Raw genomic sequence first — 25,578 nt, 5'->3', positions numbered from 1 at the left:
AGAGTTCTAGAGAGATGTCTAAGGTAGCTTTGGGGCTACCTAGCTCACAAACTAGGTAGTTTGGGGGTTTCTAGCTCACAAACCAAAATTTGTGAATGAAAGAAATATTGAGTTGCTTTTTTAGCTCAGCCTTTTAGATGTCTTTCTGTAGTGTGAGAATACAGCTATTCCTCTATTCTGCTTTTAATTGCTGTTTCCATGTCCATGTACTTGTTTTGAAGCTATTTACTGAAATAGGATCTAGACTCAGCTAAGCCTTCTGAAATGCCACTATTCCCCTGGGTGAGAGCAGAGGCTTAAAGCAGCAAATGGGAAAGATTCACTTCCGTTGCCTCAGTAACAAGCTGTCTATAATCAGTGTTGGCTTGGTTATGGTCTAGGATTAATATTTCTGGTGGTGTTCTGACCTTGATATATAAATGATGTGTATAGCAAGATCTCCAGGAAGATTCATTCATCACTGCTGTGTAAAGGCAAAAGAGTGCCTATGCAGGAAGTCCGCTTTTGGGTTAAAATTCAAATCTGTGGGCTCCCTCTCTATAATCTAGATATTTTGTTGTTCTGGATGGCCACATCTGATGGAATAGAGGCTCAGGTATAATGAGCCTCTAAAGACCATCGTCATGCTGTTATTTTTCATCTTCTTTTCTGAATTCTTCCTTATCCAAACATCCCCTACTACTCTTTTGCCATTAACCCATTCCCATTATAGGGTTATACCACTAAATGTGAAACTTGCTTTGACTGAATATTTTCTGCCCCTCTTTGATTACCAAAGCCCTTAAAGAATCCCCTGGAGACAGAAACAAATAGTGAAAAAAAGAAGAAAAAATACATACTTAGCAGCTTGCTCTAGGATTGCTGCTGCGTACACTACACCAGCCATACCAGACTATGTAACAACCTTGCATACTGAAATACCCAGCCAGGTATAAGAGCTGCATAATGAGAGTATTACAATAAAAGAGCATTTGACCACAGAAAGTTATTTAGCACATGTAGCTCCCAAATGTAGAAATGATTAGTCTTTTTCAATAGGAAAAAAGTTTTTTTGAACCGAAAAAAACTGTTTCATGGTGTTTCTTATAAATCAGCAGCTATATTAGCTTTTGATACTAGTCCCTCAATGAGTGCACTTTTTGAAATGCAATCCATATGATTGGATAAAGAAAGAGGAAGTCATTACATCATCTGTAAGAAGAATTGCAGCTTCCAAGAATGAATATATATTCCCTCCATTACATCTCTTGAAATACCTTCTCCATTCTTAAAAGTTGTAATTCTTCTTAGAGATAACACTAAGAACATTCTCAGCCATGGAAAGTTACCTTGTTGCTTAGGTCTCCCTTAACAGTAATGCATGCTGTGCTGAGAGAAGGGAGCTTAGGTTATAAATTCAAGGACTTTGGTCAGCAAGAATTTGCTGGAGAGAAACCCATTGGGGTGAGTGCTCCTTCCTGAAAGAAAACCAGATATTCCATAGCCGTGAGAGGCATCTGGTTGGTGACTGAAAAGCCATTTTGGTTAGAGATTTTATTTTGTTTCGCTTGTTTGTTTTTTCACAAAATCTACAAAAGTCTGCAGGAATAAGATTAGTCTAAGTTGAAATTGAGAGTGGTTGTAATCTTCAGGGTACCTCTGGTTTTACATGCTGATAGTAAGCTTATTTACAAATCAAATTCCTATACTTTTGAGATTGCTTTGTCTTCATTCTGGAATAGAATGACTTACCCCCCATGGATAAGGTGGGTAGATCCTTGTGAGAATTAGAATGCAATAATTTGCATCAAGCTTATTATATCTTTTTGCTCTGATTGACAGGAATATATGGTTTACAGGAAGCATACCTACATGAGGCTTGATGGCTCCTCTAAGATCTCAGAGAGACGGGACATGGTTGCTGATTTTCAAACCAGGTAATGTTAATAGATATTACAAAAATTGTCATTTGATTTTTCCTCTAGTTGAGATGGTGACTTTCAAAGCAATACCAGTACATCTCAGATTGTTAAGCAATCATGATACAGTTCCTGCCATTTTAAGAGGTAGCTCAATCTGCTTATAATGGTTCAGATCTGGGTGGCTGTGAGAGAGAGGAAATGAATAGTTGGTAAGTTCAGTATTCTAAATATTCTTTCTTACTGAATCAGTGCCTGTTTCTTTGGGCAATAAAAGAAATAATTTCTGAGAATGAACCAGGATCCTTCTTATGTGAATAATATGTATGTTTAAAAAAAAGTCCACAAGGCTATATTCATAAATGTTAACAGTGGCTATCTCTGGGTATTGACTTATAGTTGGTTTTCATTTTGTTTTGCTTACCTATTTCATTTTGTGTAAGCTTAAAGAAAAAACCTTCTTTTCTCCTGCTTTGCCCCTAATATTGTAGTGGTGCAGTGCACTCTGACAAATTGCAATAGAGTGCAGTCTATTCATCTGGCAGCTCTCAGTTACAGTACCTATCCTACCTGATAATGAGCCTGTGAAATTTCAAATACCGCCTGCTGGATGCTGATGGCCTACAGGGCCATAATTATCCTAAGTGCAGGTTCTCGTTGTAATAAGCAGGGTCTAGTTACTGCTCTCTCCAAGGAGAAAGCCAGGCTGTACTAGTGACAGGTCTCTTAAACTCAACCTTTAATTTTCCTTGAGAACTAAGGAATAGACTAGGTCTCAATGTTCTGTAAGTCAGAACAATTCTGAATTTTTGGCCTTTAATTGTGTAGTCTGTTACTATTCAGCTTTTGAATTCTTGGTAAGAAAATTAGGCACATAGCCACTTGTATTTAGGTTATAATTTTTTAATTTCTTTTATTTCAGTTTTAAAGCATGTTTTATTTCAACATAGAACAAATCTGTAATTCAACATAGCATGCATGCCCTCTGAGAATTTTGCTATTGCACAGTCCTTTGTAATACAGCATGGGTAAGGAGGTGCGTCCTGATGTTTTAGTTTACCGTGCATACTCAGACCAGTAACTCCTGATTGAAACTGCTTCTGAATTCAGGTGCCTGTCTGACCAACAGTGGAGGGGAAGAACTTCTTTGGACCTGTTTTAGTTTATTACCTAGCAGAAGCTTTTGGCCAGTTTGTCAATTGATCATTTAAGTGAGACATGTATAAGCATAGTAGTGCTTCCTAGCACTGCATATTGTCTTGTGCCTCCCCTCACCCCAGAAAAAGTTTACCAGCTGATCTTTATATTTTTTTGATTTTGAAATCAAATGAAACACATTTCACTATGTCCTTATCCAGTCCAACATTCAGAGCTCCAACTGACGAGAATCTTAAATGTGAGATCTTATAGACTGTTTTCCCTTGGGTGCCTATGTTCTCTCCAGGCGTATGTGTTGGAAGAAAAGTCATTAAGTAATCGGTCTTTCACCTACCACTGTTTGTGGTTTTTTCCCCCCAACTAATATGTTTGATATTGTACATTTGAGAATCTCCTTTATAGAAAAGCTTTTTTTTTTTTTTTTTTCAAGTAACAGTTGTGGCCATTTTGTATTATATAAAATCCCTATTGAGGAAAATTTGAGATTATTTGATAAAGTAAAAATCACCTACAGTGTCATCACTGTTAACATTTTGGTTTATCCCTCTAGTCTTTGATATGTGTGTGTAATTATATTTACATGTTGTTGTTGATACCATATTGTACAGATAATTGTGTGTCCTCATTTCTTCCACTTAACAGTATTTCATAAAGATCTTCATATATCATCAAAAAAGTCATTATAGTCATTATTTTTAATGACCAATATTCCATTACATTGGATATACCATCTTTCTATTGTTAAAATGTTGAATATCTTTGTTTATAAAGCTTTGTCATCATTTCAGATTATTTTCTTAGTATGGATTCAAACAAGAGAGATTACTGAGTGAAGGGATATGAGTGTTTAAGACTGTACATATTTTCATATTACTTTGTAGGAAATTCTGCTGATGTCGATAACCAACCAGAGCTGTAATGTGTTGACCTGGGCTTCTGAGTTGTAGAGCTACAACTTTTCTTCTAGCTGATCCAATTCCCAAAACTGGGGATTTCATGGGGAAAAAAAATCAGTAGATGTATCTATTTTACTACTTCTAAAATCTCTTACTTGTGATTACTTGGGCAATCCCAGTAGCTTAGCTTTAAAAGAAGGGTATTTTCATCATTAAATTATACTAGATCTACTAAGTAAATACCTTGTTTTTTAAACTTTCCTGGAAAAACTTACTTGAGTGTCCAAGTTCTGCAACTAAGAATTACTTGGGGAGCAATGAGTTTTACTTAGACTCAATGTGAGTAACAGTCATTTTAACATCTGCATCTAATAGGCGAAATGAAAAAACAGACTTAAGTCTTCTTCCCTTCTTACATGATGAGCTAGACGAATTAGAATTAGGGTTATGGCTAGGAAATAATCTCTCTCTCATGTATAGAATCTGAACTGTATCTGTGCTGATCAGAAGCCTGTCAGACAGATCCCTCCAAATAGGATCTCAACTTAAAAGTTCTCAGCTTATAAATTTGAAAGGCTAACCCAATATAGAGAAAAAGACAGGTGTTTTTGAAAACAAGAAAGCATCCTTGCCAAATATTTTCATTGTTATTAATGAAAAGACATCAAAAGAAAAAATTGTAGTTTTCAACTGGAAAGCCCTGTGGCTCAAAAGTCAGCCAGAATAAACAAGAACTCCTATAAAAAGCCATTTATATTCCCTTCATACAAGATTGATTTATGAGGGGTCCTTCCAGGAAAGAGTCTGACTGAGACTAAAGACTGTTGGCCAGGATGTCCTGACTGGGCAACATTTAGACCATGCGACCAGTACGTGATCCTAGACTAAGCCATTCACAAGGGCTTTGCTCTGGGGTGCCTTGGCCTTTTGCTTCCCTTCCTCCTCTCCCATGACATTTCCCAAGTGGACCCCCAGCCCCCCACCACCATTACCTGATTACTCAGGTGACTGGAAAATATGAGAAAAAGTAAGAGCGTAGTGTGGATTTTTTCCTTCTTGGTGATAGTATAAATAAAGCTCCAGTGTCTTTAATTCTAGCTCTTTTCCAGTCATCAGCAAGTCTTTCCCAAAGTCAGCTACATGCCTAGCACTATTTCAGTATTTTGGTGCAAAGTGGCTTAAACTAAAGAAGAATTAGAGTGAGATTTAGGCATGTCTTTGCTACATGATTTCATAGGCTCCTTCACAGACCATCCTGAAGCCTGGTCTCTAAGGCGCATGCCAATAAAGACCCTGAGTTGAGATTCCTTTTTAGCCCCATAGAGGGCACCTGAACCATCATGTTGCCTTCTGGGGTTCTGTTTTCTTCCTTTTAGTCAGCTCCCAAAACATTAATTTACATTATCAATGCTAGATTTATTAAGTAGAAAGGAACTTCTCAGTTCAGTTTAGATGTTTTGGTTTACATATGATCCAACAGTGTGATCCGGGATGGACACTAATTGCTTTGACTTTTAATAATCTAAGACTCCCATAGTCCTTATTTTTCCATTAGAGTATGATGAAATTACATTGAGTACAGCCACACATTGCTGCTTACCATCTCCTCATCACTAAAAGGTATCTTCTCAATACATAGGTAACATTCCCAGAAAAGCATTTTCCACCATTAATATCTCTAAATTTTGTTACTAATTTTTTTTAAGCTAGATTCCTTTCTCTAGTATTTTTTCTGTATATAGTCCCTGTTTGTGAAGAATTGCCACATCTGGGGACTTATCTCTCTGGCCGTGCAGACTATGGAAATGACCCATCTTTCTGCCTCTATTCTTTTTATAGATCCCAGCTGCCTTCTGTCTCTCACCTTGTCCCACCCCTTTGCCCCATCCTCATATCAACAAAAAGTCCTAGCTGTCAGGTGACTCCATCAGCTCTAACACAGATATCGGAGAGAAGCTTCTGACTCCTGCCTCTGTACCCACGAGAGCAGGAGAGAGAGATGCTTGGGATTGAGCAGTCTTCTTAAGGCCAAAGTGGTGAAGATTATCCTGTAGAGATTAGTATGGCCCTGGAAAGCTACATCAATGTTTATTTGAAGCATTATTGTGGTTAAATATTCCCCTATGGGCTAGGAGGTATCAAGCTTGCATTTACATCATCACATATCTAGGGGAGAATGTGTTTGTAAACTGGCAGATGCCTTTTAACTTTCTGGTTTGCCCTTTATGATTTAACTGTGAAAGATGACATCATACAAATAAAATTATGAAATACTAGACTTCATGATGAAATTCAAGGATAAATGAGCACAATCTAGTACTTTTGGAATCATGCCCTACAAGAGACCTCCAAATGTGATCTTTTATCCATGTCTGCCTCTAGGAAAGCTGTGTTTAAATGAATCCAAATTAATGGACAGATTTCTACTGGGACCTACCCAACTTAGGGACTATCCAGGATACTTATTTCAAGTAGTTCCTTCACTGGTATTCATGTTTGCCATTGATATGTCATCATTTAGTCACTTCAGTTATATTCAGAGCATCCTCATTTTATAGTGCAGGAAACAGACCTTTAGCAGGCAAGTGACTTTACCAAGGAAGGACTGCATCAAGGGATGAGAGCATCCTGATGTCAGTGTGTTTCTTTTTTCTTTTAAACTGGAACCCACAGAATAAAATTCATCTTACATTGAGATTTAATATATATCTACCATGTCAGAAAATCAGAAACAATACTTATGACCTGTGATATAATATTTTCTAATCTGTTCTTTTAATTTCTGTAATTTATGTGTACCAGACCCACCAAACTGATTTCATGACCAATGATAGGTATGACCTGCAATTTGAATAACACTGGTAATGAATTTCCAGTTTTATTGCTCATTATAGTCATGAAGAAAAGGGATCAGCAGCTTGATTTAGAGGGCTGTAAAGTTTGTTCACCAGTATAATGCAGTCCCTTTCCTGTAGAAATGTTCTGGAAAATAACCTCAGGTGACAGAAACATGAAAATGCAAGATAGTCTTGAATACATTCGTGTTATCTGCAAGAACTGGGCTTGAACTGAGCCCCTGATTGCATGTGTGTACATAGATAAATCTTATAGTCAAAGTCTGTCCTTTGTGATCTGGCATGGCCCTTGTTCCTGAAAGATATTCAGTGAATATTTACTGCCTGAATGAGTGACAGGGGCACCTACTGATTTATTTGTAATCCTTGGTTTCTTTAAAAGGATAGAGGATGTAGAGGGGAACTGAGAAAACTATATCTTATCATTTCTGTTAAGGGCAGTGTTGGCATCCATCAGAAAAGTGCTTTAATTTTAGCCTGTCTTCATGGATTGATCCTAAATTCAGCTGAATACTTAGAAGTCATAACTTAGTCTTAATCCTGACTTCGGGTCATTTTTCTGGACTAACTTTCCTCATATGAAGTTGAGTCCTTCGGAGTTACGATCATTAGTTCCCAGATTATTGAAAGTCATGATTCTTTGGGGAAACACCAGGAAATACTGACTTATTTTCCCCCATGGTATGAACTGGGAATAGTTTGACTCGATAAACAGTTGACTATTACAGAGACGTCTCTACTTCCATGGCATATTTTTCTGTTACATTTGCCAAATATTTTAAATTATATTGCCTGTCAGTCAGTATTAGTGGGCAGCAAAAGTTTGTCTGCAAATCGGAAGATGACTGCCATGGTTTCATTTTAGCAACCCAGCACACCTTTCAGTGCTTCAGAGAAACGTGGATCAGATCTGGGTAACCAAAACTTTCTAGGTCTAGACATTGTTCTGTGTCCAGAGATCCCTCTCTTTTGCCACTTGCCAGTTTTATTTTTCAGTTTTTCCTCTTAAAATATCTCTCCCTCTCCCTCTTCTTCAGGAATGACATTTTTGTGTTCCTGCTAAGTACGCGAGCTGGAGGACTGGGTATCAATCTGACTGCTGCAGATACCGTAAGTAACGAGCTAAAAATATACTGAATATGTAGTTTTTCTACTGTAAATATGTTGTTTGGTTGATACTGTCCTTTATTATGTATCACAGACTTTTTATTTCTTTGCCTCGTGTTAAAAGGCAGTAGTTGCATTTGGCCTGGAACATGTTCGCTTTCCTTTTTAGACTTTTTCCTTTTTAGACTATTCTCTTATTCAAGGTTTCTTACACATTCATTCAACACAGATTTAGTAAAAGTATATTGTGTATCTGATACTATTCTAAACACTAGGACTGTGTTAGGGAACTCAACCAATAAGATTTGTTTGTTTTAGGAGCTATAACTGAGCAAATCAGAAAGGGTTGTTTTATGACTCTTATGTATTATTCCATCATAGGAAAAACTTGTATTTTTATATCCTAGACTTCTAAACGTGGTTGGAGAGCAATGAAGTTGGTGATTTAAAAAATAAAAAGACATCTCATCAAATTATCTATCCCTTTATACCCACTCTCCTTAGAGGGGTACTTCCACGTCTGAAGTATCTGAAGTATGGGAGAAGAAAAGAGCATTCCTTTTGTATCTCAGAACTATTCCCAAGATACAAACATACTTAAAAACAATTTCAGTAACCTTGAGACATAAAAATGCATAAATGGGAAATTGTTTTGTAGGTGGCATGACTCTACAAATACCATTTAATGTGGTCTTTGTGGTACCTCTGTGAAATCCAGAGCGTCAGAATCCCCACAAATAGGAGGAAGATTCAAACTCTGGAGGGTCATGGAGAAATGAAGTCCAAAGGTGAAGAAGCTTGGATAAGTTCACAGCAGTAGATCTGAGCTAGACCCCCTGTTTCCCAGGTTCCACTTCTAGACTGTCCATTCTTTCTCCTTGTTAACTGCTGCACTGTAGAATTGCTTGCCTTTAAGAATGAAAAACAGAATCCATAACATCACCAAGTAGAGTATCAGCCACAGGACTCAGCTGTACTTTCCTCAGCATCTAAACTTCAGCCAGTTAACTTTGTCGGGGCTGGGTTCCAGGGCCTCAGATCTGCTGGAGGCATAACTGGGTAGATTCTGTAACTTACCTGTACATCATCAGCCTCAGTCATCTTGAGAGAAGGCAGTCAGCGGTGGTAGTGTTGTTCTGGGGAGTCCTCTGATGAGGTAGCTCACTTGGTGCCATGTTAGCAGAAATTTGCCTTTCCCTTTGCCCCTTGGTTCTCTGCTCTAGTTTTTTTCTTTTTTCTGATTAATTACTTTGGTTGTAAATTTGAGGGTGGTAGAGGGCAGGTTCCATAGTTTTTGGATTCCTTCAAATTAGAGAAGTGAGACGTGGGTTTGAATCCCAGCTCTGCTATTCACCTTGTGAACGTGAAGCAGTTGCTTGACTGCTCTAAGCCATAGTTTCCTCCTCAATAGAATGAATAATAATAATCCTTCCTTCTCCTAGAGTTGTGAAATGTTGCCTAGAAAGCATGTGTGCCCAGTGCCTGCACATTAATAGCCCTCAGGGATCCTGTGGCCCGAGTAGCTCCTAATGAGAGAGCCAGGTCCAGGACTTTGTTATTTATACTGGGCCGCAAATAACCTTCCTTTCCCTTAGGCCTTGTCTGCCTGGCTCTGTGCTCAACTCTGCTACTATGGGAAAATTGGGGATGGGAGTCCAGGGAAGGCTTTGGATTCCCAGGGTGGGTAAAAAAAAAAAATCACACATGATGCGGATTGAAGGGCCAGAGCTGGGGCCTGGGAGCCTCAGAGGAGGAAGAGAGATGAATGGGGAGGCAGTACTCCAGAACCCTGCACTGGTTCAGCGTTGCTGTGTCCTGGAGGCGTGGCTAGAAGAGGGTAGAAACTCTTAGGGGCTTCCCAGGGGCAGGAGCTGCTTCTCCGGCACCTTTGTCCCCTCCAGGGTTGGTAGATAAGCCTCTCCTGGAAGAGTGCTCTGTCATTGCACAGCCACCCAAAAACTGAGCCTGAGTTTGTCTCTGGGTCTCCCGCTTCCCCCTTCCTGCCCTGGGGAAGCCTTGGTCTCCACATCCAAACTGCAGTTATCCTCAGAGAGTCATGGGTACTTGGGTAAGAATGCCAAGCAGGTCTCTCTTGCCACACTAGGCTCTTCCCTCATACCAAGAGGTGCCTAATGGGGCAGGCCAGGTGCAGACTGGAGGATTTGGAGGACGAGTAACTTGGTTCTTGGATGGGTGTTGAGACACTGTTTAGTGTGTGGGTGGGTCCCAGTTATTACATTTATCTAGTCCCCATGTTCTCCCACCACCCCCCCTCCATGTCCCATGCTTTGCTCCAACTGGCCATAGCCAATGCATATTTGAAATAGAGGATTGAGCTCATAGGAACTGATCCAGACACAGATTCAGTTCAGCAAAGTGTTAAGTTCTCTCCCAGGTTAAAGGGGATCCTCTGACCGTGGCCTAGGAGTTGACATCAGTGGGCCCAAATAATCTTACTCTTAATGTGAGTACAAGATTGATCACTTTCTCCTAGCTGATCTTTTGGACTCCAGTCTCAGCCCCCAGCCCCATACCTCCTCAATTTGTTTATACCCTTCTTTATCAACCATGCTAATCTCTTGCTTAAAACTCTTCAGGGAGTCTCAGGGAGTCTCTGTCATCTACAAGATAAAGTCTTTATCAAGCATGCTAATCTCTTGCTTAAAACTCTTCAGGGAGTCTCAGGGAGTCTCTGTCATCTACAAGATAAAGTGTAACCTCTTTTACACATACAAGGCCCTTCACTTTGTGGCCTTTATCTCCCTTTCCAGCCTAATTGCCAGACCACTGCTTCTTCCATAATTTATATTCCAGAAACAATGATTGATTTGATTCCTGAACCTCCCATACTGTATCATGTGCGTGCTAAATCACTTCAGTTATGTCCGACTCTGTGCGACCCCATGGACTATAGCCCACCAGACTCCTCTCTCCATGGGATTCTCCAGGCAAGAGTACTAGGATGGGTTACCATGCCCTTCTCCAGGGGATCTTCCCGACCCAGGGATCAACCTGAGTCTCCTTCACTGGCAGCTGGGCTCTTTACCACTAGCGCTGCCTACGTAAACAGCTCCCTCATCATAGGTCTTTCTCCTTGGCACACCTCTTCTTCCGCCTGGTGAACTTCTGATTGTTTTTCAAAACCCCATTCATGATCAGGGGTTGCTGTTTTATATGAACTGATAAAGCTCTGATAAGGTGACTTTTGAGCCAAGATCTGAAGAAGGTGAGAAAAGCAAGCCAATTATGTATGTGGCCTAAAACAAGAGCATTCCAGGGAAAGGAGACAAGTGCAAAGCCCTGAGGTGAGAACACACTTGGCATAATCGAAATGCAGCGAAGCCCTGTGTAGGGGGAACAGAATGAAGGTGGGCAGAGTGGTGTCAGCTGAGTGACAGAAGCAGATTGTGTGGGACTTCATGGGCCATGGTTAGGATTTTGAGGTGAGAGGCTACTGGAAGGGTTTGAACAGAAATGTGTCCTTCTGGCTTCAGGGGTTGTGGAGTGGGGAAGAGCAGGAAGTTCAATTAGGAATTAGATATAAGGCAGTGGTGACTTGGGCAAGGATTGAAGTAGTAGAGGTGATGAGAGATATTTGGAATCTGTGTGTATCAATATTTTGAAGGCACAGCCAATGGGGTTTGCTGCTAGATCGGATGTGGATCATGTGGGTCAAGGAGAAGTGCACGGTGTTCAGTGTGAGGAACTAGGGTGATGGAGATACCAGCTACTGGTTAAGGGAAAGTGCACGAAGGAATGGGTTTGAGAAAGAAACTCAAGAGTTTGTTTGGGGTGTGTTAAGTCCAAGATTCTTAGCAGACATTAAGTAGCAGTGTCATGCAGGCAGTAGAGTGTGTTTTAGGAAAAAGATTGAGGCTCAAGATATATTTTGAAGTCACCAGGTCATAGGTAATGTTTAAGGCCATGAGGCTGGATGAGGTCACCTGGGAGACCCAGCATTGGTTCATTTGATTAAACTGTCTTTCCCTTCTCAGCCTGCCTATCTCAGGTTTGATCTGTGGTTTCTTAAGGAATGGTTTACCTAGTCATTCATTGGAATAACCAAAAAATAAGCAGGTTTGAGGGGGCAGAGCTGCATCAGGCTTCTGGTGTTGTGGGTTTTTTGCGCAGGCTTCTCTTGTTGTGGACCACGGACTCTAGGCAGAGATTCAGTAGCTGGGGCTTGTGGGCTCTTGAGCACGTAGCCTCAGTAACTATGGTGCACAGGTTTAGTTGCTCCATGGCATGTGGAATCTTCCCGGACCAGGGATCAAACCTGTATCCCCTGCATTGGCAGGCAGCTTCCCATCCACTTAGCCACCAGGGAAGTCCCATGCTTCTAGTTTTCACAGCTTGTCTTACACAAGTGAGCTACTCCTGCCAGTCAGGAAGAACCAAACCTAACCCTAACCCCACAACTAGAGGAGTAGAAATAGGAATTCTCTTTACATCCTGGGACATAGAGGCTCTGAATATTCTGAGTCTCCAGTTCTGAAATAGTTTACATTTAATTTTGAGGGGAAGGCTAAGGGACTCACAAATTAGAACCTCTTAGAATACTCAGGGGGAAAAAAAAATGGAACCACATGATTGAAATGAGTTGCTAGGTAATGGTTTGTGTGGAGTCAAGCTATACTCACTGTGTGTATTATTAGAGAAACAATAAGTTTAACTGCTTGCCTGGCATTTTTCCTTTGCCCTGAGATTATTTAGCTTTGGAAGATCCCCAGAACCATTTATGGACAAGGAAGAGGTTAGTCACCCTAAAATGTCAGGAAAAACTTAATGTTTTATGATTGAGAATGCATATATAAACATGTATTTGTAAACAGTGAGACTCTGACTCACTCTGTTAATAAAAACATGATTTTACCATGAAATTAATGGCAGCTGCCCCTTACTGTCTGCCTTGCTCTTTGTGTATTCTTCCTGAAGTAGGAATCTCTTTGCATTTGACATTGTTTAGTAAGGGATTGTTATAAACTGCACTGTTGGTTTTGTTTTTGTGTCATGCTGTTTTAAATGTTTGTGTAGAAAGAGATTGAGGAGCTTTTGTCCCATAGTAGCAAGCAGTATGAGAAGTCTTATGTCCCATGAGATACCATGGGACAGCTTTCAGCCCTCCCAAGGAACTGAACTTCTAACGCATTCTCCACCCATCCCTCCAAGTGTTGGTCCAGCTGTTTCCAGTTGTTCCTCTCAGTTTTCCCATTTTTACTCCCTCATCCCCTGAAACTCTCTTTGACTTAAAGAGCCAAGAGCATCCCACCCATTTCAGCTCTCACCTTCCTCCTTTGCTTCCCCTTCCCAGTGCCCTCCCAGCTTGCTGTTTACAACTTCATAAAAGTGCTGACAATTAATATATTTCCCTTTACTCATTGCTGGGCCACGCATTGTGGATTGACTGGCTCTGATCTTTCCTAGTTAAGTCAGTTGTTGTATTCTTAATTGTTGCTTGTTTTTCTCTAGAATGTCACTGAGCTCCATAAAGACGGGTGTCATAACTGTCCTACTCCAGTGGACATTGTCTCCCCTGAGTTCATGTCATGGTGGATTCAGTGTTCATTTTTTATTGTCGAGGTAGATAATAACCATACATCTCATCTGGTATTTATATCTCTCTTATTCTTGTCTTAACTTGCTAGCTTATACATGTTTCATATTATTTTTCTCTGTGTCTTTTTCTAAGTAGAATTTTTTTTTTTAAACATCAACAACTTATTAGATAGGGCTAAGTAGAATCTTATTTTACTCTCTCTTCCTCACCAGTTCTTTACCTCTTTTAATCCATTTGAATGATAAGAGCCACTAAATTGGGGAAAGAGGGGACTTGGAAGTTAAATTGCAAACCTATCTCCTTAGGCTCCAGTCTTCTTAACTGTTGATGACCTCAAAAGAACCCAAGTTGAGTCAGATTTGGTTGCCACTGAGACTTCTAGGAAAAATGTAAATATGGAGGAAACACTTATGAAATGATTCATAATATAGGGTTGCCCATTATGAGTTCATGCTGAACTATTCATTGCCTTAGGTTTGGACTACTGAAGGTACTGTCTTTTGGGTGTGACATCAACTCTCATTTTCCACATATGCAGTCATATTAGGTATGTTGGGCAAACAGTTGCCCCCACCCCAGTTCATTGGAGGTCTCACTTTCATTAACTCTGTCCTCTCTTCCTTTGTTATCCCTGAAAATTTAAACTGAATTTTCTAGAATTTTGCCTATCCCATTGAAGTTCCAAAATGTCCTGTGGTCAGGTTTTCTGTATTCCTCTAGCAAGTGACAGAGTTGTATACTTCCAAATCCTAGATCTGTGGACACAGGCTTAACAATAAGCTTTCATAATGATTTTCTTTCTTTGGCAGGCAGTTTGTCATTTCTTTTTCCTCAAGGATTCTAACTTACACTAAAAGTTGAGGGATTATACCTCATATGAGAGCAAGACAAAAGGAGCGCCATAAGAAAGAGTCAGTGGGGGTTCTTATTATTAGAGGCAAGAACATTAAAAATGCTGATGCCTTTTATCCATCTTCACATCAAGTGAGTTCTGCAGAAAATGGCAGAGGAATTGCTTCCATTAAATGAGAAAATAAATTACTTAGGAATAATGTTAAGCAATGGGAAAAGCATCTAGAGGAACAGTGTCAAGAGAGATGAATTACTCTTTTGCTTACATTTTAGCGCTTTTTCTAGTTTTGATCACATCTTAGAGATTCTAGTATCAATTGACTAGTATTTGTAGAATTCTACTTTGTTCTGGTGGATGGTGTCTGTCCTCAAATAACACCAGGCAGGAAAATTTGTAAAATATATAATACATATGAAATAATTGGATATCTTTAGAAAATAGTGACTGTGTGGGAGCTTGAACCAGGATAGGCAATGTAACATTTTGCTAATAGTGCAGGTTGTAAAAGCAGACTATTAAGACTGTGAGCTCAGGCCAGTCTTCCTAATTTATGAGATGAAGGAAATATATCAGATTTTTATGAAAATTTAGTAAGATATGTATGCACATCTGTTTTAAGTGCTTAACAGGTTTCAACCATTGTAATTTCTAATAGGAATTCATAAGGAATAGGAAAGGGAAACATTGTTACAGGCAAGAGAAATCAAGGAGGTCTAAGTCAGAAAATCAGCTTGAGCAAGAAATGGTACAGTCAGACTAATATAAGAGGGATACCAAAGAGAACTACCTGACAAAAGGGAAGGGGTGTGTTTATATTAGGAAAGGATAAAAGTGAAGTTGCCTTAGTATATAGCAGGACCTGATTATTGAGGGGAGTTTGGACTTGGTGTGTTACAGCATAATTGACAGAGGGATGGAGTGGCCTCCAGTGATACCCAAAGTAAACTGAAGAAAGAGACTATGATCTCAGAAGCCCGCTGATCTTGAAGCATCAGTGAGCTGGATGTAGGTGGTGAGGGCCTGGCCCAGGAGAAGGACAGTGGGGATATAGAAAGAATGGGTTTGTTTCTGAAGAAGCACTGGCTAGATTTGGTGACGTGGTTGAACGTAGAGGAGGACGCATGAGAGATGAGGGTCACTTTGAACTGGCTTTCTTTTAAGAGATCCACTGTATTGATAGTAGCCTCAGGACTGAAGATCCAGATTCTGTTGGTTTTAGGATCACCTGTGGGTCAGGGGAGTAGGGAGTACATTTTGTTCTTTGTGTTTGTTGTTTAGCAAACTAGAAGTAGCTTCCAGAGAACCCTTTAACATTTCTTGCCTGAAATTCAAGACAGGAAATGACCCTGTTAGTGGGAACCTGAGAATGCCAGGAAAGCCATGCCTGTCTCTTACCAAGGTAGACTTAGGGTTAAAAAGAATTTCACATCCCAGGCCCACTGCTTATTTAGTCTGTATGATCTTGGATTAAGTCTCTAAGTTCCCTGAGTCTCAGTTTCCTCATCTATTTATATAAAATAGGGGTTTTTAATAGTGACTAAATCATCGTGGTAGTGGAATTTAAGTGAGTTAATACTCATAAAACATCTAGTACAATGAGTGGCAAATAGTAAGCCCTGGATGTTAAGTGTTAATATTGTTGCCACTCCTTCTTTTTAAATGAAAACCCTGAAAAAAACTCAGAGTCTTTTGCCCAGAGCAGGTGAAGAAATGGCTTGGTTTTATGAGTAGATATCTGTTCATCTTTATGTCATAGAAAAAAATCTGGTATCAAACTGCTGAAATAGATGAATGGCTAGGTTGCTGTCAGAATTCCTGGTGTTGCCCTGAGAGTGCCTCAGTCTTTGCTGTATTCTTGTCCTGCCTACACAGGTGATTTTTTATGATAGCGATTGGAACCCCACTGTGGACCAGCAGGCCATGGACAGGGCCCACCGCTTGGGGCAGACAAAGCAGGTTACTGTCTACCGACTCATCTGTAAGGGTACCATTGAAGAACGCATTCTGCAGCGAGCCAAGGAGAAGAGTGAGGTAAGCAGAAGGCAAAGGAAGTACTGTGCTGGTAGAGAAAACAGTTCAGCCGCAGTGACTGACCAAGACTAAGACTCAGCTTTCGTTGGTCATGAAAGCCCTGACATTTCTTGTGTCTAGAAGCTATAATGAAGTCCTGTACAAAAGTAGCATGTACTGGCCTGGCCATTTCTCACTCCTTTTCTTCTGGAATGGTATCTACACCCTGTATTCACCTGTCATTCATTTGGAGAAGACCCCAGTTATGGCCTTCATGTTTGACATAGTTTCACATTCATTGGAAGAAGAAATGGCCTTTGCTCCTGCCCTAGTATTCTCGGTGTGATCGGCCTCTGAGTTGTATGCTCAGTTTGCTAGTTTCTAAAGAAATTATCATATTTGGTTCTTTTCCTTCTTGATTCAGTATTATTGGATCTTATAGTTATCAACAGTTTCAAGCAAAGAAGTTCTCATTGTCCTTTCTGTTGGCACAAATGACCTGGATGAGCCAGTCACGAGAATGAAAAAAAAAAGGAAATCCACAGGCCTCACCAGAAGTACAGATTGAGAAACATGTTTCTTTCTTTCTGGATATTTTCCATAAGGGAACAGATGCCTATCGGTGATTTTTTTTTTTTTTTTGCTTTGGATTAGATTCAACGGATGGTGATTTCTGGTGGGAACTTCAAACCAGATACCTTGAAACCCAAAGAGGTGGTTAGTCTTCTTCTAGACGATGAAGAGTTGGAAAAGAAATGTACGTACTCCAGACCTCTTATTAATGAGCTTTCCTTATCTCTGGCTCCACATATCTGAAAACGAAAGAGCCCTTGACTATGTCCCAAGGGTAGGCAAAGCCAGACTGTGTTTGGGGAGAAACACTTTTTTGGATAATACTTTGTTTTAAAGCTCATACAAGGATATGTTGTGGAGTATAAGGAAATAGGTGTATTTTTAGAGTAATGTAACTTCAAGTAAATGTGTGCAGGAAGGCTATCTCCTAGATTTCCTCAGCAGTAATGAATTTACTCTCTTTTGTCCAGAGAAATATTTTTGTGAAATTATGGAAAAGTTTGGAAAAGCACTTTGCCATATGAAATAGTCAGACCCTTCTCCCAGTATTTCTGGCTTTTGAGAAGCCAAAAAGTGGGTTTCAGACTTAACCTTGTGAACTTCTGCAGGCATGGACAACATCACATCAGAAAATGTGATGAAGCACCTTTCTTACGGTGCTCATGTTTGCTGCCACCTTCTGAAAACCTTTTAGGACTCTGCAACCGTACTCGGATCTGTGCAATGCACAGATATTAGAAGGCTGAAAAGGAAAAAGGAAAGGCGTGGAAAGGCCCACGACAATGAGACTAAATCATGGTTTGAACCCAAAACTGTTTAGAATCCAAGGAACTCCATTCATTCTCCGAGTTAGGAAACCACCAGTTATCTGCCTGGATAGAAGTCATACCTTGAATCATAAATATCAAAGAATAAGGCCATCTTAGTTTCAGAAAATAAGGATCAGGATTGCCACAGGTGCTTCATTGGGTCTTAAAATTTTCTTGATAGTGAGACTCCGGCAAGAAGAGAAACGGCAGCAGGAGGAAACCAACCGAGTTAAAGAACGCAAGCGCAAGCGGGAAAAGTACGCAGAAAAGGTATGTCAAGTTGGGGTGGTGGACTGGGGCTGATGGGGCTGCTGAGTGGCCCCTCCAGAAAAGACTGTAGAGTACATGCTTGTCATCTTGGTTGCTGGTTGGTATCCAGCTCCACCTACGTGTGTTATGTAACAGTTCTGTCCTGACTGACGATCAAGCAGGAGAAATGCAGCCTCGGTATGGTTGTACTCCCCACACAGACATAATTATATTATATGGGTCTGTGGTCACATATAATTGTAGAAACCTTTTGTTGGGACTGTTAAAAAAGCTTAAGTCTAAATGTGAGTAAGATGAATGTTAGATTATTAGATTCTGCAGAATCTTAAAAAGGGCCTAAGAGGTCATTAGATCCAGTCCTTCTGCCATAATTCCTCTAGTATCATCTACTCCTGGGAAATTAAATCACTGTCAGTCTATTCATCTCTTTCTCCAATTCGTGCCAAGGATTTGGGCTGAGCTGTTTTTTGCTTTGTGGGGTTTTTTTTTTTTTTTTTTTTTTTTTGGTATCCCTTCTGACATTTCCTGCTTGAGCCCACCAGGCTAGCTGCAACATGGGATGTAGTTCTCCTCCATTTCTTCTTGTCTTGCTGTTTCTGCACATGTGCCAGTAATCCTTATCACAACCTAGTCTTCATTGTTGTTTTTAACAACATGTTCCCTAAGTCATGTCCGACTCTGCGAACCCATGGACCGTAGCCCAGCAGGCTCCTCTGTCCATGGGATTTCCCAGGCAAGAATACTGGAGTGGGTTGCCATTCCCTTCTTCAGGGGATCTTCCCAAAGCAAGGATTGAACCCAGGTCTCTTACATGGCAGGCAGATTCTTTACTGTCTGATCCACCAGGGAAGCCCCAAAAACATACCATATTAACCCTAATATAGGTCTAGATACAAATGCTGTTAGCATTGTATGAATGTGATTCCCGGGATTTTCTAAGCACACTGATTCCACATCTCTAACCTGTGACAGAGCCCTATTGAACTTGGCTCTAGCACTGTTTGGTGTAGCTCGGTCACTCATTGCTTAAGCATTTTCATGTAAATTGAGAAGATAATGAAAAGCCACTTCAATATTCCTTGTGTATGAGAAGAACTTTCATTCCCCTTATGCATATTTTAAAAGAAGGCAGAGTAAAAACAGATGTGCAACAATAAACCAAGAGCAGGGGCCCTCCCGCTTGTGGGGCTGCACTGGTTCAGCCTGATAAGTGCTGCAAGGCTTTGCTGGAAGCTGACTGACCTTGCCCTGTTCGGATTCTGTTTGGCACAGCTCCATTCAGTGTGACTAGCCTTTCAACTCTGTATTATTGTGGTAGAATATGCATAAACTTGTGCTGAGTGATTCCTTTCCTCCTTCCTTGGGATTTTTTTTTTCTTTTTTAATAATATGCTAATTGAATAAAGTGAAACTTCGACATTTACAAAGAGTCAAATATCTGTCATCACTTTCTTCTCAACCCCACTTTTCTCTCAGTGCCTAGCCTCATGTTTGTTTCTGTATTTCTTGGTTTGTGTGTTCCCAGAAGAAAAAAGAAGATGAATTGGATGGCAAAAGGAGAAAGGAGGGTATGAACTTGGTGATCCCATTTGTTCCCTCTGCTGATAACTCCAACCTTTCTGCGGATGGGGACGACTCCTTCATCAGCGTGGACTCAGCCATGCCCAGCCCTTTCAGTGAGGTGAGGCTCCTTTTATTAGTGATCCCTTCATTGCAGCAGTGGGGGCTGTGTCCGTACTGGGTAGCTTTTGCTTTTTGGGGGATTTGCCTGCCTTGTTAAGGGGGTTTCACAAGGAATCCATCAGGAGAAAAGCAAATGAAGGCAAATTGCCTTCTCCAGAGCCACAGGAGGGGGTCTGAATCTCAGGAGTGATGCCAGGGAGGAGAGGGAACGGCGGGGAGGCCTGGGAAGCACGTCCTCACTTAGCACGAGGGCTGAGGCACTGAGAGGAGTGGTCCGTGACCCTTCCGCCTCTAGATCTCCATCAGCAGCGAGCTGCACACCGGCTCCATCCCCCCCGACGAGAGCAGCAGTGACATGCTGGTCATTGTGGATGACCCCGCCTCCTCAGCCCCTCAGTCCCGAGCCACCAACTCTCCTGCTTCCATCACGGGCTCTGTCTCAGACACTGTGAACGGTGAGTGATGCAGCTGTCCCTACCACTTGGGCGAGGTCCTGGTTCCTTCTCAGATAGTGGCATTTCCTACCTTCTTTAAAAAAGAGTGGAGTAGAGCAGAAAGCGTTTGTAGTCTCATTGTTTTACTAGCCTATTCAAGTGAAAGGGAGAATGAGAAGGCTTAGGGAAAGCAAAATAAGAACTTCATAAAGATTTCGAACTTTTTGTTTTCTCGCCATTCCTGTCCTTCATATTTCACCCTTATTTTTGCTAGTTTTTAGTTATAGTTAGCTTTTCCGGGCCTTTCCTCACTTGTTCTATGGGGCCCAGTGTTGCTGCTATTTCTTGAGTCCCTCTAGGTTTGCAACTTGGGAGTAAAAGTCGATTCCCCAAGGCAGGAGAATGTTGAATGTGCAGGTGAATCACAAGTAGCACATCCCTGGAGTTCATTTAGTAATGAACTAGTTTAAGGAAAAAATCAGGAGTAATGGCTCCACTCTTAGAGAATGAAGAGCAACTTGAGGTGTCAGGCCGTTGTAGCTACTCACAGTTCTTACTAATGCTGTGTGATTCTGTGGCTCAGCCATTAAATTGGGACATAGACCTCCCTAGTAGTCCTGAAACAAAACACCCCCAAAGCCATCTTCTGTGTCCAGGAGAAGATTCTCCTGACACATAAGATAAGAAGTTGACTTTTTTCCCCCTCTTGGCCAATTTGTTCCCACAGGGATTTCCATTCAGGAAATGCCAGCCGCAGGACGTGGTCATTCAGCCCGAAGCCGAGGCCGCCCTAAAGGTTCGGGAAGCACAGCCAAAGGAGCCGGGAAGGGCCGAAGCCGGAAGTCCACTGCAGGCAGTGCTGCCGCCATGGCAGGAGCCAAAGCAGGGGCTGCCGCAGCCTCTGCCGCTGCCTATGCTGCATACGGGTACAACGTGTCTAAAGGTGCGGGGACCCAGGGACTACAGGTGCCATTCTGGCTGGGGCTAGTCTGGAGGGCTGCCAGGTAGAGCACGCAGGACACCCCTGGGCCCAGAGCCCCTTCCCAGAGCCCATGTTGGAGTCTGCCTCAGCATCAAGTGGTCCTGACACTCCCCGTGCCCTTGTGACCTGGTTCAGTGCTGCCTTCAGAGTAGAAGTAACTGTGAAAACAAAAGGTGAATTTCTTGACCATGTTGCTTTAAACATTTCTCCTGCTTTGAGAACTGATTTTTTCCCCCTAGATTCACATTTTAAAATTAATATTTCTGTAGTCCAGACTAGCATAGTTAACAGTTACCCAGTAGCTCAGTTGGTAAAGAATCCGCCTGCAATGCAGGAGACCCCGGTTCGATTCTTGGGTTGGGAATATCTGCTGGAGAAGGGATAGGCTACCCCCTCCAGTATTCTTGGGCTTCCCTTTTGGCTCAGCTGGTAAAGAATCCCCCTGCAATGTGGGAGACATGGGTTGGAAAGATCCCCTGGAGAAGGGTAAGGCTTCCCATTCCAGTATTCTGGCCTGGAGAATTTCATGGACTGTATAGTCCACAGGGTCGCAAAGAGTCAGACACAGCTTGAGCAACTTTCACTTTCAGCTTTGTGAGCCACCACCTTAGGATTAAACACCTGCTGTAGGGACTTCCCTAGCGGTCCAGTGGTTAGGACTCTGCTCTCACTGCTGAGGGCCTGGGTGCAGATCCCACTAAGAGCGCACAGGCTGCACTGTGCCACACACACACACACTCTGCTCTCACTGTACTGTGACACACACACACACACACTCTCTGCTCTCACTGCTGAGGGCCTGGGTGCAGATCCCACTAAGAGCCCACAGGCTGCACTGTGCCACACACACACACACACACACACACACTCACTCTCTGCTCTCACTGTACTGTGCCACACACACTCTGCTCTCACTGCACTGTGCCACACACACACACACACTCTGCTCTCACTGTACTGTGCCACACACACACACACACACACACTCACTCTCACTGCACTGTGCCACACACAACACACACACACACACACACACTCTCACTGCACTGTGCCACACACACACACACACACACACACACTCTGCTCTCACTGCTGAGGGCCTGGGTGCAGATCCCACTAAGAGCCCACGGGCTGCACTGTGACACACACACACTCTGCTCTCACTGCTGAGGGCCTGGGTGCAGATCCCACTAAGAGCCCACAGGCCGCACTGTGCCACACACACACAACCCAGCACATATGTGCCTGCGAGTGTAACACATGGACCCCGTAGCTGAATATATAATGAGAATGAGACAAGGAGGTCATGCATGGAATGTGTTTAGCAGCAATACAAAGCAGTATGTTAGCGTTGAGTGAGAGAAGAGGAAAGGTCTTAATTGTGGTTGTAGATCAGAAGGAGGAAGAACTGTGGACTTGATGACTAAGTTTCCAGACTCAGAAAGAAAGACAAGGTTGACGAAGGATTTATACTTGTGACGGAGGGTTTAATGACCCAGGCATATTGGAGGTCACTAGCAGGTCAGTCAGACTATGCTGAAAAGGACCTGTGGGAGTCAAGATTGGAAAGACCTGATGGGCAGAAGCTTATCAGACGTGTGACCATGGGCTCTCAGAGTGGTGAGAAAGGGCAGCAGGTGCCATTCAGGCACTGCTCTACATTCAGAACACAGGCTTAAAATTTAGGGTGTTGCAGCAAGTAAGAGCATTATTGAATAGAAAGTTCTCAGTAAGTGTTCATTTTCCTCCCCTTTCTCCTTTGCTCAACAACTGTGACGTATAATAGCCTAGCCCTGTGTTTCTTAACTTTTTTGCCAGCTCATCACATCCTTGGAAAACAGCAGTCCTGGCAGCAGTTAAGGCTGCCGTGGCAGGGTTTCACCCCCACATGGGGCAAAACATGACACTCATCAGACTTTCTTCTAGAGGCTACAGGGGGCAGAGTGTCACAAGAAACACTGACTGTGTTTGGTGACTGGGCATGAAAAGCAAGGGATTTGGACATTGCCTGCAGCTCCACTGTGGGTGAGAGTAGTCATGAGTGCCTACCGAGCACTTAGAATTCCTTTTTAGGAGTGTTAGAAAGAGTTGCTGTACAGGAGATTTGAACCAGCTCCTTAAAATCAGTAGTGCTTAGAGAGCAGGGAAGCTGTGTGCAACGCAAGAACTGCGTATGTAGACATAGGATAGAGTGGGCAGCCTTGTGCCCTCTGGTCATATGGACTGGGGAATAGAAGACATCTTCTGAAATTAAGAAGGAAGCAGCTCACAAGTGCTGTCCCAGGAAGGAAGCAGGAATGTATAAGAAAATACATCAGTGCCTGTAAGTCACAGCTGTTCTGTAGCCTTGGCTTCCCAACGGATAACGTGTGCTCTGTTCTTGAGTGCCTAGGTGACATCTGCTCCCTGTAGATGCAGTAATGTGGAGATGGCTGGACAGGTATTGGTTTTCTCTTACAGGAAAAACAGTTGACAGGAAGAACAAGTGGTAAGGGGTTCCCCACAACCTCACCTCCAGACATGGCTCCAGGAACCAGGGTCAGGCGCTGAGGCAGCTCAGGTGGGACGGGTGCTTACATGCTTCTTGCCTCTCTTTCTCTCCCCGCAGGAATCTCTGCCAGCAGTCCTCTGCAGACGTCCCTCGTTCGGCCTGCTGGCCTTGCTGACTTTGGACCTTCAAGCGCCTCTTCTCCCTTGAGCTCCCCTTTGGGCAAAGGAAATAATGTTCCTGGGACTCCCAAGAGCCTCCACTTGACCAGCAGCCTAGCCTCAGACTCCCTGATCCGGAAACAGGGCAAAGGCACCAACCCCTCAGGAGGACGGTAACCACCTGGCCCTCCAGCTTCCTTCAACCACACCGGGGGCTCACGTCCTGGCCTGCAGGTGGTCTTTGGATAGCTTGCTCAGTGCAGCATCTTCCATCCCAAGCCACGGGGCAGCAAGGACCAGTTGCAACAAGGGAAAGACAGGCAGGTGGCTGGTGTGAGCACTTGGATCATCCATGTCTCGAGAGGAATGTTCTGGGGTTGCCTGTAGGAAAAAGGCCCAAGGACAGGGATCAGACCCACAGCCTCTCAAAGGACCTTATAGGCAAGTCTTAAACCTCACATTGGGGAAGGGCTGACAGAGACCCCGTCTCGATGCTCAGGCACATAGTCTCCATCCCCATTCCAGTCTTTGGCTCTGGCCATGTCCCTTGCAAAGGCTCTACAAGTGCTGTGAAGAGCCTTCCACGGTGGAGACTTCTCTTAGGGCTGTGATTTCCTGGGGGCTCAGAAGGGAGGAAATCATGTAGATGGCGTTCTCAGTCGTTGAGCAACCCAAGTCTCCAAACCCATTCGCCAGAGTGTTACGGCTGAGGAGAGCGGCAAATGCAGGACAAGGTGGTGACTGAGGATGACACAAGGCTAGAGGCAGCAGGCCTGGAAGCAGTTGTTTCCCAGCATTTCCTCCCCTGCCCTGCATGGTTCACATCAGAGAACCTTCAGGTCCCACCAGCAACAGTAGCCGCAGAACCCACCCCGGGACTCCCAGAAGCCAGTAAGAGACCAGGAGCCACCTCAATCAGCAGGACAGCCTCACTGCCCCTCTTGCAGGCTCCCCTTGCCCCTCCTGAATGCACAGTCTCCCCGCCCTTGCCCTTCAGCCCCCTGCTTGGCTGTATGCACTGTCTATATTGCACTGAGAAAGGAAGGGACGGTGGAGTGAGATGGAGAGGATGGAGCAAGGGCAGGCTCAGCACCCACCTCCCAGCCTGGCCCTGCCAGCCCAAGCTCGCTTCCCTTCAGGAGCGGCAGACGGGTGGTGGTGACATGGGAGGTGTTTCTGCCTGCCCCCAGCCTGATGTCCCTGGTGGAGCAGGTGCTTCTGGGCGGGTCCGCCTCTAATTTGCACACCTGAAAATCGCGGAATTGAGTTTAGATAGATTGATTTTTAAAACTTTTTTTTTTTTTTTTTTGAGTAGGGGTGGTGGTAGGGGAATCATTTAATTTAAATCATTAAGATTCCCCTGCCCAAACCCAGACTCCTGTGTACAGATGCTATTTAGAGGGAATCAGAAAAATGCCAAGCCTTTTTTCTCTTTGAATGTGCTGTCTATTTTTATAACTGAACCTGTACATATGTATAAAGAGAGACACATCTTTCTTTTACTAACTGGAGAAAAATCTTAAATAAAATGGAGTGAGATAATTTTATGTAAATTGAGGTGTCTGTGGTCTTTGCAGCTGCCTCTTCTTGGGGCAATCGTAGGGCTCCTGGGGGAGAGTGGCAGGATGAAGAGGAAGCAGAACCCTGACATCATGATCGTTCTTGTCATCAGAGAGGTGGTCAGTGGGACGAGGAGTGCCCTGTAGGCGTTGATGGGCACAGGAATGTGCCTCCAGCCATCAGAGGTGGCTTGACCAAGTGCCTGATAGGCCAGGGCCCTCGGGGTGTGGGCTCCTTATGACTCTAGGCCTCGCCTCCAGGACTTCAATGTAGGCGGCTTGACC

At 42.9% G+C, this 25,578-nt stretch overlaps 1 protein-coding gene across 3 annotated transcripts in view; it reads left to right on the top strand.

The window, feature by feature from the left end:
- INO80 (INO80 complex ATPase subunit) overlaps positions 1–25,287 on the top strand; it is a 120,208-nt gene extending 94,921 nt beyond the window's left edge. Inside the window, exons 28-36 of one of the 3 annotated variants that reach the window (XM_043471515.1) lie at positions 1,822–1,916; positions 7,845–7,917; positions 16,197–16,355; positions 16,989–17,091; positions 17,898–17,986; positions 19,512–19,667; positions 19,965–20,124; positions 20,831–21,046; positions 23,694–25,287. In XM_043471515.1, the coding sequence (XP_043327450.1) occupies positions 1,822–1,916; positions 7,845–7,917; positions 16,197–16,355; positions 16,989–17,091; positions 17,898–17,986; positions 19,512–19,667; positions 19,965–20,124; positions 20,831–21,046; positions 23,694–23,911 (1,269 nt within the window). In that variant the 3' untranslated portion in view covers positions 23,912–25,287. Of the gene's footprint in view, positions 1–1,821; positions 1,917–7,844; positions 7,918–16,196; positions 16,356–16,988; positions 17,092–17,897; positions 17,991–19,511; positions 19,668–19,964; positions 20,125–20,830; positions 21,047–23,693 lie in introns of those variants that run through there. The other 2 variants (XM_043471516.1, XM_043471517.1) reach the window with 2 other exon arrangements.
- Positions 25,288–25,578: the final 291 nt, after the last annotated feature.

This window comes from Cervus canadensis, chromosome 6 (genome assembly GCF_019320065.1).
Source record: "Cervus canadensis isolate Bull #8, Minnesota chromosome 6, ASM1932006v1, whole genome shotgun sequence".
NCBI lineage: Eukaryota > Metazoa > Chordata > Mammalia > Artiodactyla > Cervidae > Cervus > Cervus canadensis.
The sequence above is the reverse complement of the archived record's forward strand: the minus strand, read 5'-3'. Positions and strand labels throughout refer to the sequence as shown.